Source organism: Barbus barbus, assembly GCF_936440315.1.
Source record: "Barbus barbus genome assembly, chromosome: 1".
Classification (NCBI taxonomy): Eukaryota; Metazoa; Chordata; class Actinopteri; order Cypriniformes; family Cyprinidae; genus Barbus; species Barbus barbus.
The window spans coordinates 22,991,870-23,005,000 of NC_136729.1; the positions used below are offsets into that span (position 1 = coordinate 22,991,870).

Below are 13,131 nucleotides of genomic sequence, written 5' to 3' on the forward strand. Positions count from 1 at the left end.
GGACTCCTACAGAGCACAAACTATCACTTCTTCTGGCCTTCAAGTGCATTCAAACATAAATAGGCTCCCCACTGTTCAAGAAACCTTCTTCTAAAAAGAAAAAAAATCAACAAGAGTAAACACAGCAAACCTGAAAAAGGATGGTTTAAATGGATTATTCACACAAAATCGAAAAATGGGCCTTAGACATGGCAGACACTATACTGAGTTTCAAGTGGATTAAAACAAGGCTATGATGGAGACTTTACAATGGTGCGTACTGTGTAAAGGTACTAGATCGCATCATTTTCAAAATTGTTTTATGGGGTTTTTGTCAATTGAAAGTTTTGGAAAGACGTTTTGTCGGCCCAACTATCGGTATGTTGTTAAACAACAGAACAATCTATTGATTAAATGCACCATGCTTCTATCCCTTACAGCCTCATTTTCATTTCTGTCAAACAGTAAATATGGCACTAAACCATTTGTGGGAGCCATTTAGCATACATTTAATTAATTACGCAACCTCATGTCATTCCCAAAAGTATCTAATTTTCTGTCTTCTGTGGAACACAAGAGACAATATTTGAAGAACATTTTAACCATTTTATTGAGACAATGCAAATCAATGGGGTCCAAAACAAGAAGTGAATAAATTAAACTATTTTCATTTTTGAGTGAACAAAAATCTCCTTACTTTAATAAAAACGTGAAACAATGCATTGTGGACAACAGGATAGGTTTTTCAATGTTTCTTCATAAGCCACACCATTCAGGAAAGAGAATCCCATATCAAAACCTATCCACAAATACTCACTGTTACAAATACACCCAAATCTGCCAACCCCAATATAACATGCATAATAACAAATGCAAAACAACACAAAAACAATTGGTGTTCAATGCGGGCGTTAGAAAAACGGAAACGATAAAAACACCACCGCGGCGACACACCCCATACAACGCTTCACATAAGCACCTGAAATACCTTTCAACGGCAAATGATCTTCAGAAAGAGCTTCAAGTGTCACATCCACTTTTAGGACAAAGAGACAAGAGTGTCAAAAGGGTCAAGAGTGGGCGAACTTCCACACAGTCCACACTGCACAGGGATAACGTCCACACCTCTGCGTCTCAGAATGAGAGCGCATGTGAACGAGAGACAGTGAAAAAAATGAGAGGACAAGGCTAGACAAAACACTACATCAGTGCTACGAGCAAACACACACCGCAAAAGAATGTTTAGAATGCATGTGACACACTGATACCACTCCTCCACTTTATACTATAATCATAATATTTTTGACATTATCATCTACTGTTTGTTTATATGCAAGCCTTTGTGCCTGTGGGAGAAAAAGAGGGTTTTTGGGGGTTTGCGGGAGGGAATGGGCAGAGGATATGCATCAATTAAACAGACCGGTGCGGTCCAGTAGATGAGGGTAAAGAGGAAGGGAGGAAATAAGAGAATAAGAGAGGGATTACAGGAAAGACACCATAACAAAGACAACAGAAATGCTTTTTTCTATCAGCTCAAGTGTGCTTTATATGAGAGGATCAGATGGTAAGACGTGGCAAATGAAATCACCTCTTCATCTCTCACAGGACAAAGATCTGACATGACCTTGAATGATCTCAAAACCTGATGAACTCTTTGAAGTATTCGGCTTCATATTAAAGTGTATCATGACCTCAGATGTGGATTTTCAAGAGGACAATATTACATAAATGCCATAGACCTTTTACGTGGTAAACTGCTACAGAGATTTTCAGGCTTCTAGGAAAAAAACTGCACGTGGCCATTACATTAGAGAAAATAGAGTAGTAAGCAACACATTTTGAATACTCTCTTCTAGAGAAGGTATACCAAAACATGAATTCCACAATGGCACATCTGTTTTGGTAAATAGCACAGCACACTTGTTTGGAGTGCAGATTAACAAATGGGAGATTAGGACATGATCCAACCCTTCCTCTCCTGTCCAGTCTTATTGGAATCCAGTCCTCTTTCTTCGTCAAACATTTCTGAAGGTTATCCTAAAATGCACAGAAGACATCAAAACAACACACACATACACTACCATTCAAATGTTTAGGATCAGTAAGATTTTCTTTAAAAACAAATAAAAATAAATAATACTTTTATTCAGCAAGGATGCATCAAATTTATCAATAGTGAGAGTAAAGACATACATTGTTGCAAAAAAATCTATTTCAAATAAATGCTGTTCTTTTGATCTCAAAGAATCATCAAAGAATCTTGAAAAAAGTATCTTGGTTTCCACATTTAAATATTAAGCAGCACAACTATTTTTAACACTGTGACTGATAATAATAAATGTTTCGTGAGCACTACATCAGCATATTAGAATGATTTCTAAAGGATCATGTGACCCTGAAGACTGTAGTAATGGCTACAGAAAATTTGGCTTTGCCATCACAGGAAAAAACTGCATTTTAAAATATATTTAAATAGTAAACAGTTATGAATTGTAAAAAAATAAATATTTCACTATATTACCTTACATTTTTAAATCAAATAAATGCAGATTTGGTGAGCAAGAGACGTTCAAAAGCATTTAAAATATCTTACCGACCACAGACTTTTGAATGGTAGTCTATCAAGACAGGGACATACCATAGACTTCTACTGTAAATAATGCCAATTATAATTACTACAGACTAAACCTAATCTAAAACAAACCCTAAAAGTATGCATTTTTGTAAATTATAAATAAAATGTTTTAAAAATACAAAGAAATACAATTAAAATACTATTGTATAACAACTAATAGTTTTTAAGAATTAATTTTATAGTTTTGATACATACAAAATATGATTGGCCTATATATTTCATCTTTGAATATGTGTCCACAAGGAGGTTAGCCAAATTTGGAGAACGATTCTAGGGGCAACACACCCACAGGAGACCCTATCGATCATCTGATGACACTGACTGAAGTGTTTAGAATTTGACTCCTGCTAAGATGAACGCCTTTTCAAGACATGGCTGCTAACTCTACAACTCCTCCTCACATTTTGAGCACACAAGTGTGAGATCTTGTTTTAACACAAGAGCTGTAAAGCAACTCAAATAGACCAAATCTAAAATAGATCATACGGCACATACTTCACTGCCCACAAAGCCAGAACAGCAACAGACTGCACTGAGGGGGAGCAGGTTTGACCTACTGAGTGACAGTCAGTAACCTTTCGTGGTAGCTATAATCACACTACATGAACTGTTTGCTTAAGATTTAATACAACAGATGTCTGTGATGCTGTCACTATACCTCAATTAACTGATCGCTCCCTCTCCCACTCTAAATTCTCTGTGTTTGTCATATGTGTGGTAAGGTTGGATTGCTGCAGATGGATCAGCCTGTCAGTCAGACAGCACAGCAAACCACAGCACTCAAAACCAAAGCACAATAATGAACTGCCATATCAAATATCTCACTAAAGCCTATAAAGAGCAGCTTGGCACCACTCTGTCTGTTATTGGTTAGGTGATTACATTACTGGATGGATTGATTTTGTATAATTGGCTAAAGGGATGAGATGAAGGGATTCAGTGGTCATCAACTCATAATGTACAAAACATCTTCATAGTAGGAGTAGGTCTATCACGCACTGAACCTCAAGTAGGGCTGAGTGATTTTTATTTCCATTTTTATTGATTAATTTGAAAGTTTTGTCATAATTATATAAATTTTTAAATCAAATATTTGCAAATGTTACAATTAGACACATTGTCAATACACCAAGGAAATGATTTAACCGCATGACGGTGCACCTGATTAACTGCTAAAGTGTGAACGCACTCTAAGATTGTAACAAAGAACATATCGCTAAGAGGCTATTCACACAGAATGCATTTTTTGCATTTGAAAAACATGAGATGCAGAAAGTGGAACGGGAAAGAAAAACTTCAAAAAGGTTATAAGATGCAAGTTGTTCTTTAACTTGAGCTCTGCGTTTTTAGAATGTTGTTTCATGCACGAGACGCTGCAAAAGATGCAAAATGCAAGTGCAACAACATGTCTGTCACGCATGTTTACATTTGACTTTATATACATTTGTTTTTATATACATCTCCAAATGACTACAGCCCCATTGACAGACACCCTCTGCCAATGCATTGATGAAATTAACAGTTGGATGTGCCAGAACTTTCTTCAGTTAAACAAGGAGAAAACTGAAGTCATTGCATTTGGAAACAAAGACAAAGTTCTCAAGGTGAATGCATACCTTGACTCTAGGGGTCAAACAACTAAAAATCAAGTCAGAAATCTTGGGGTGATTCTGGAGACAGACCTTAGTTTCAGTAGTCATGTCAAAGCAATAACTAAATCAGCATACTATCATCTCAAAAATATTGCAAGAATTAGATGTTTTGTTTCCAGTCAAGACTTGTTCATGCCTTTATCACCAGCAGGGTGGATTACTGTAATGGTCTCCTCACCGGCCTTCCCAAGAAGACCATTAGACAACTGCAGCTCATCCAGAACGCTGCTGCCAGGATTCTGACTAGAACCAGAAAATCTGAGCATATCACACCAGTCCTCAAGTCCTTACACTGGCTTCCAGTTACATTTAGGATTGATTTTAAAGTACTTTTACTCGTTTATAAGTCACTCAATGGCCCGGGACCTAAATATATTGCTGATATGCTCACTGAATATAAACCGAACAGACCACTCAGATCATTAGGATCGAGTCAGTTAGAAATACCAAGGGTTCACACAAAACAAGGGGAGTCTGCTTTTAGCTATTATGCGGCCTGCAGTTGGAACCAGCTTTCAGAAGAGATCAGATGTGCTAAAACATTAACCACATTTAAATCAAGACTCAAGACTCATCTGTTTAACTGTGCATTTGTTGAATGAGCACTGTGCTATATGTCCGAACTGACTGCAATGAATTTTATGTATAATCATTTTCTTTAAATTCATTTTAAATCAATTTCTATATCATTTTAAAATTCCTTGTTTTTATTATTTTTATTTCCATGTTTTTATTGATTTTTAATGTCTATTTCACTTTCTTTTATGTAAAGCACTTTGAATTACCACTGTGTATGAAATGTGCTATATAAATAAACTTGCCTTGCCTTGCCTTTTATATTTTGGAATGGAACTTTATTTAACCAGGTTGTTTTGCAAGTTTTTAATAAAGAGAATGTTATTTAAATCCTGTTTTTAAGTTGACTAGTTTATTAACCTGAATTGGTCAAATGTTCTGGAAATCAATTATTATTATTTATTTATTTATTTTGCCATATGGCCCTGCCATAACCTCATAGAACACGTTATGAAAAGAAAACTGCAGAATTCCCTTAATAGTAAACCTTTAAGCCAAAAATTGAATAATTCATTAATTATTTATTATTATTTTTTATTTAATTATTTATTTTGTACCAATTTAGATAAAAATTTGCAGACATTTTAGCATATGCAAAAGAAAAGAACCCAAAGTAAGTTAAGGAAGTCACTCCCTTATAAAACACTGCATTCCATTCAGTGAAAGAGACATCGCCTGTGTGGATACATGGATGGTCAACTCCAGAAAATCTCCACGGGAGGAAGGGAGTGTGCTATACTCAGAGCAGGGGTGGAAAATGCTCAGGGGACATCAGAGAAGAACATCCTAGACACACACACACTTGAACGTTTAACCTCTCTACCATTTATAGATCTCTAGCATTAGCGAGAGAGACGGGTGGAGAACACATCAAAGGTCAGAGGGGGTCCACGTGCTTCTCAAATTAAAGATAAGTAATCTAGCAGGTTTCCATTGTCTTGGAGAGTGATTGTGTGTGTCTTTTAAAGTAAGAGAGAAGAAAGTAAAAATAAAATTAAGAGGTAAAGGTATTTAAAGCTTCAGATATGTAATATACTAAAATGTTATGTTTATATTGTTAAAAATGTATAGTTTACTGTATACTGTATTATTTAATCATAAAATTAGTTGTAATCAACAGATTTTTAAAAATATGACAAAAAGAGTTTACTACTGCAGATTGCTATTAGAAAATACTATACCAGAAGCTCGGGTAGCACTGCAGTTTTTGAGGAAATTCATAGATCTTAGATCTTGTTTTAGATCTTATACTAACGAAAACACAAGCAACAAAATCCCACAAATAAATCATACTAAAACATTGCATTGTAGAAAAATATATGTAAACTCATATTGTGCTACATAAGAGGTAAAAAGAGATTAAGACAGATGAACATTTTAAGGCTCATAATGGGCATTTCTCAGAAGTGACAGCTTATGAAAGTGTCCTGCATCAGACATCTCATGTCAAACTGAAACCTATATGAAGTGAAGTGACATACTGCCAAGTATGGTGACCCATACTTGGAATTCGTGCTCTGCATTTAACCCATTCAACGTGCACACACACAGCAGTGAACACACACACACCGTGAACACACACCCGGAGCAGTGAGCAGCCATTTATGCTGCGGCGCCCGGGGAGCAGTTGGGGGTTCGGTGCCTTGCTCAAGGGCTATATATCTCACTCTCAAAGATTTTTATAGATCACTCACTCTCAAAATGATAGCACACTCCAGTCTGCAATCCAGCAGGACAATTATGTTCCGTTAGTCCATACAAGGTGCCATTAAGCAGCTGAAGTCGTGGCCTAATGGTTAGAGAGTCGGACTCGTAATCCAAAGGTAGTGGGTTCGAGTCTCGGGCCGGCAGGGATTGTAGGTGGGGGGAGTGAATGTACAGCGCTCTCTCCACCCTCAATACCACGACTGAGGTGCCCTTGAGCAAGGCACCGAACCCCCAACTGCTCCCCGGGCGCCGCAGCATAAATGGCTGCCCACTGCTCCGGGTGTGTGTTCACGGTGTGTGTGTGTTCGCTGCTGTGTGTGTGCACGTTGAATGGGTTAAATGCAGAGCACGAATTCCGAGTATAGGGTCACCATACTTGGCCGTATGTCACTTCACTTCACTAATTTAGCACTTCCTAGCATATTTCTTGCAAAAATGAGGCTGCTGTCAAGAAGCTCAAAAACTCCATTCAAAAGACATTAGAAGTGCTAACAGAACATTACATAGTATGAAACAATTGCGACTTTGCAATTTTAGTTTAAAAAAAATTACTTTAATTTTGTCAGTAGGGATTAACAACCAAAAGAACCAAAGACATAAACAATTTTGACTTGTTCCAATGTAAAAAAAAATATATATATTTTTTTAAATACTAGTAAGCGATTGACAACATTAATGTTCTGTTCTAGTAGCCGACTGTTCACAAAACCAAAGATCAAAGATTTTTGTCACAGCAAACTTTCAGAATCACTTCCTGTTGCCTAAACGCTTTCATCGACCATCAACTTTTATGCGTGGTAGAGTTCATCTGTACAGTGTTGACTATGGCAGCCAAGCCAGACTCTGTACTACAGTCATTTTAACAATTTAATAATAACTGTAAAAATGGCAAATTGGAAACTACTGAAAGGACTAATTATAAAGGCGTTGTGCACAAGAAGTTTTTATTTACGGCACACAGAAATGAAGAATCTGCACATGAATCTCAGAAGTTATACTGAATTTTTACACTTATTTGCAACAACATTCGATTAGAGATGAACTCACATAGAACTTCTCTATGTGAGGTTTCTTCTTCAGTCACTGCTTTTTTAAGGGCTCCAACCCTTTATGACCACGACTTTTCAAGTCATTCATGCCTATGTTTTTTTTTTAAACAAGTCTTTAAGATTGCTGGCCTGGAGTGGATCTCAACAATTGTACAAAAGTCTCCAAAAATAAATAATTAACTAAATAAATAAATAATATATCCACGCACATAGAGGATTCACTTTCTATATTTAAGAACAGATCATGACCACAAATATTTAAACTCATTATTCCATATTTTTTTCCAGGCAAAACTAATTTTTGAATTCCCTGATATTTCCATATCTTCAATGACCAAGGGGGAACCTGCTTCCTCCTATACTCTTAAAATCACTCACAACATTACAAAACAAAGCACCCCATTGTCCATCAGGCATCAGTCAAACCTTTGTAACTAGCAGGCATTTCTTGAAAGAGAGGGCAACTTTGCATTTAACATTACCATGTGAAAGGCACAGCAGCAATGGTAAAGAGACAACGTCTGATATCGTTTACCCAAAAGCAAAAATCACAAATCCAGTCGTTGCAATCCAATAAGCTTCTACAGGTCTCACTCAACTCTGCAGTCTCTACATCATTCTAGAAATACTAGTAAAATGCTCCACTGAATTCTACTCTACTTTCTGGTTAATCCATACAAGCTAAATTGATTGCCTTGAGGGCACCTGTTTTACCCTGTCCCTCTCCTCTGTTCACTTTCAGATGGTAAACCCAGTGGTTTTGTTTGCTCAGACTACACTGCAGATGATAAGCCTCCAGTGCACTTAGATTCATAAACTCTGACATATTCATTTCCTGTACAGAGACCATTTATATCAAGAAGAAACCCAGTAACTTCCACATCGTCTGAAGCTTGCTGCGTCAGTTGTACTGAGTGTATTCGAAATAAATGATTATCAGGCTAACTGTACACCACCAAACATTTTGGACCCAAATGACAGTAACTTTACCATACATGTATCCCCAGATTCGCAGAACAAGGCTAACGAAGATGTTTTAAGCTATTTTTGATTCTTCAAACAAAACGAGACAAAAACATTTGATGTCTTTTCCAGTATATTTTCAACTCTTTCTATAAGACCGGACCTCGTGTATCAATAATACAAGAATGATACAGATTTTCAGTCAGGAATGTTTACTCTTTCTCTCTGAGCACAACTGATGCGCAACAGACACGACGGATGAACCCAGACAACAGGAAAAAACGAAAATGTACTTGCATAACTTACTGTATATTAGAAAATCAAACGAAAAACAAAGAACATCTCTGTTCGCTCAGTTTCCAGGTAACTGAACTCTACAGGTATTAAATCCATTCCGCTGAAGTGAGAAACTTCACTCACCTGGCTGCTAAATTGTTCTTTTCTGCCGAAACCCACAGCGGTAAAACACATTTGATTTTGGCCCTCAGTTCCGTGTTTGACTGTGTAAAATCTTGACTAACTGTTTCTCTCGCAGAGACTCGATCACAACGGAAACTACCTAGCGGATCACTTCTGCTATGCGCGCGCCTCCCCGCGTGCAGCAAAAACACTGATGGGATGCGCTGTGTGGGAATCAGCGCGTGCCTTCAATGCATTCTGTAACAAAGTTCTATTTTGAAAATAGATTTGTGTCCACACAATGTAAGTGTCCATTTTTGTTAATGAATGTAAATTATTTATTTTTTTTTTTTTCCGCGTTAAAAGCATTGGAAGGCGTCTGCATGGAAAAATGCATGGAAATTGTACATATAACACAGCTCCACTGCTGATTTTAAAGTGCATTTTATTATTTTAGAATACAGATCTTCCTTATGATTGAGTCCAAAATTGAGCTTTATTCCCTTGTCATTTACACAAAAATATACAAAACATTGATGTCTTAATAGCCTATAAGAGCTAATAATATGAGTGACACAGCCTCAAAACAATGACTTAAAACTTTTTTTTTTCAAAATAAAGATCAACCATGAAATATTATATAAAAATAATAAAATACATAGTTTATGCATATTCAATATTTGCTTAGTTTTGGGATTACCACTTTTTAACATAGACGTGACTATTGAGAAAGTCAATAGAAACATTGTGAAGATGCAGTTCTGTGCTTTGTGCACATCTGTGAAGCAGCTGCAATAGCCTACACTTCACAGACAGGCACTACAAGTAGGAAATATACAAAAATGTTTAATTAAACAGTAACTCTGCCTTATATTTTTCTTTTTTGGATTATTTCATTGACTGATTTTGGAAAGTGTGATATGACTGCCCAAGCAGCAATAATTATTCCCAAATCACTGCCATATAATCTTCATATATATACAAATAAATCGCAGATCATATAAAAAGCAAAGCATTATATTGGCATGCCAAAGACAATAGAGATGAGGATCAGGTAAATGTCTGAGTTTGTCTAGAGCAGAGTCCCACCTGGACAAATGATAAGCATAATTAGCTCAGTTCTTCTGCGTGATGCGTCTCCCACAGTTAGAGAGTAAAGTCACAGGTGGGATTTTAACAGATTTAAGATTAGTAGCTCTTTCAGTGTCATGTTAAGCCTGGTGCACTTGCAAAATGACACATCAGGTGTTCTGCAGTGTGCAGAATGCAACTAAATATTTCTGCAAGGTAACAGTATTTTTGATTGTAAATAAGTTTGTGCGTTAAGTAAATTTACTACCCTATAGCAAATTAAATATAAAGTATTATTGTTGAAATTCATACATTTAGTCTTTCACAAAGTATCACTGGGTCTTGGAGAGAGGAAATAATGTAAGGTTTAATTCTGGTTTTCATTAAGTTTCGTTCTGCTGCACCAGCTTGACTATAGAACATCATTCATTTGCTTGGCTCAGTCACTGGCGTTAAAGTTAAATGCCCTATACCAAGACATTAAACAATATCAAAAATTGTCCAAACGTTTAGTACACTTAACATTAGGAAAGTACAAAATTTAAAGCAACTTTTCAAAACAAACAAAGAAAAGAGGTGTTGAACAGAGATGTTATAGATTAGTAAATGTAGCTTGATTGTTTGATATTTGTGCTGTAATTTTTATTGCATGGATGATCAAGGATACATGTGAAGTAAACCTGTCTGGCTGTGGCACTAATGATCCTCCAATTGTTCTATCTCTGCATTTCTCTCAACTCTATTTCAGTGGCATCCATCTGGTTTTAAGACATACTACTGGCTTCAATACTCCATTTTAGCTTCATATACACTCAACACAGGTGGAGCAACTAATATTACCTCATCAAAAGCCATCATCTCTTAAACTTACAGAGATCTGTGAAAACTATTAGGCAAATCTTGAAACAAAAAGTCACAGGGGAATTACAGTGTATGAAATAACCTTATGTTACACCACCACCTACTGTTTATCTGAAGAATTGCAATAGTATTAATTTAGAGAACAGGCATTCTTTCAATACATCAAGATCTAGTGGAATGGAGAAGAAAAAAAATTATAAAATAAACAAAAAATAAAAATCATTACTAAATAATTCATCTCTTTTTAAGTAGACCAGCCACAAATTAAAATGTTTAAACCATTTTCTTATATCTCTGTTAAAATGTACTTTCAGAAATAAACTTTGTCACTCAATTGTTATCAGAAAAAGGGTATTTGAAATTCAGAAAAAAATAAAAAATACAGCACACTACACGACAAGCAACAATCATGTTTTGCCACTCAGCCATAAGACAGAATACAAAACATGTCTGGCCTCTGAGGTCAGCATATAGAAATCCACTGTCTTTGATAAAAATAAATACATTAACAAATACAATTTATTTTGTGATGGGCAGATCATTCCGAGAAGCAGACTGAAAACCACAGCTGTAGTGTTCTGCAAATTTCCAGATCTACACACTTTACTCCTCTTGCTGTCAAGACTGCTCACACATACACTCAACACACACACATTCATTCAGTTGTGTGTGCTTTCAGATGTGCAGTCAACTACTAACACCTCTCTCACACTGTCCAAACACATCATTACAAGAACAGCAGAAGAGGCTGATGATAAGTGTTGGCAATTGAACCCAAACCCGTACATAGCTGTGAAGAGCTGTTTTCTGGTTAATGTGTGTACATCTATAGCATGGCAAAAATTGAACAATACTATAAAAGTATTATGAAACCATTTCCATGTTGGATCATTTTTGGGGGGTATTTTGTGTTTTTTCTTTTTCTTTTTGTATCATTTTTTTCCTCTCGTACAAATATTTGTATAATCTGCGTACATGACAAAAAAGAACCACTCTTCAAAAAAAAAAAAAAAGAAAAAAAAAAACATGCATAATTTCTCTTGTACTAATTACATTTTAAATTTTTTTAGACATTTAAAAATCTTTGCACTTTCAATATAACCTTTTTTGTAATTAGAGTCCTTTTTTTTCAGTTGTCCTCAGTGAGGCAAAAGTCCAGGGCTCCAGGTATTGCTCAAGTTGAATTCTCTCTCCTACATTCTCTGGTCCTGCACATCTCCAGTAGAGCAGAGCAGCTCCCATATGGGCAGTGAGCAGAAGCCAGTGGAGATCAGGCCTAAACTCTCCCACATGATTTCAATCCCATGGCCTACGCCCCACTTTAATTATTCTTTTTTTTTTTTTTTTCCAGCTACAAAGTCAAGCGCATCCCTTAAACAGTGGGAGAGGAGAGATAAATGATACCAGCAGCACCCTTCTGTGGTAAGAGACATTAAGAGCAGGCGTGAGTCTTCAAGAACAGCTCCCCCTATCTACAAAAGTTCTCATGCGCTACCTCACGCTGAGGTTTCCTCTTCTTGATGTTGAGTTTTTGGGACTTGCTGTTTTGCTGGATCTTGTTGGGGTTGTTGTGTGGTCCTTGAGCACTTTTGTTTGCAAGCTGTCGGCTCTGAATAAAAAAACAAAAACAAAAACATGATTAAACATACGTTATATTGTTAAAATCAGTTAATGCAATAACACTTTATTTGAAGTATCAGTTCTCACTTTTATCTAGCAGGTTATTAGCATGCATATGAGTTGTTTATTAGCACTTATTAGACAAATATTAATGCCTTATTCTGCATGACCATATTCCATATAACCCCACTATCTTACTAACAACTAACAAGCAGGAAATTAGGAGTTTGAGTGAAAGCTCAGTTAATAGCGAATGTGTTCCTTAATCTAAAGGGTTACCATTAATGCATTAGATATCACAAACTAAAAACATTTTAAAGCATTTATTCATCTTGGTTATTTAATAAATATACTGTTGTTCATTGATCATTTGTTGGCAGTGTTCATTCATAATACATGTGTTAATATACACAGTCATGGTACACAATGCCAGGTTTATCAGAAAGCTGAATTAGGCTAAACCAGAGGAGAAAAGCTAAATAAATATATAAAATAATAAAAAACTTGAAAATACAACTTCAAATGTTAAAAATGTATTAGCAGACAGCAACATTAAACAAGATTAATAAATTCTGTATTACCACAGATTAATTCATGATACCTTGAATTTTTTAACTAA

The 13,131-nt window shown here is 36.0% G+C and overlaps 2 protein-coding genes across 4 annotated transcripts in view; both read right to left on the reverse strand.

Moving 5' to 3' along the window:
- Positions 1 to 9,141, reverse strand: part of LOC306850301 (adenylate cyclase type 2-like) — a 43,765-nt gene extending 34,624 nt beyond the window's left edge. Inside the window, exon 1 of one of the 2 annotated variants that reach the window (XM_079385864.1) lies at positions 8,982 to 9,141. The gene's annotated coding sequence lies outside the window, so the exon portion shown is untranslated. The remainder of the gene's footprint in view (positions 1 to 8,981) is intronic. The other variant, XM_079385865.1, reaches the window with a different exon arrangement.
- Positions 9,142 to 12,076: 2,935 nt separating this feature from the next.
- The window catches only part of LOC306850686 (terminal nucleotidyltransferase 4B-like), a 28,245-nt gene continuing 27,190 nt past the window's right edge, over positions 12,077 to 13,131 (reverse strand). Inside the window, exons 12-13 of one of the 2 annotated variants that reach the window (XM_079386475.1) lie at positions 12,388 to 12,501; positions 12,077 to 12,309 (exon numbers count right to left, since the gene is read on the reverse strand). In XM_079386475.1, coding sequence (XP_079242601.1) covers positions 12,265 to 12,309; positions 12,388 to 12,501 — 159 coding nt within the window. In that variant the 3' untranslated portion in view covers positions 12,077 to 12,264. Of the gene's footprint in view, positions 12,502 to 13,131 lie in introns of both variants that reach the window. The other variant, XM_079386476.1, reaches the window with a different exon arrangement.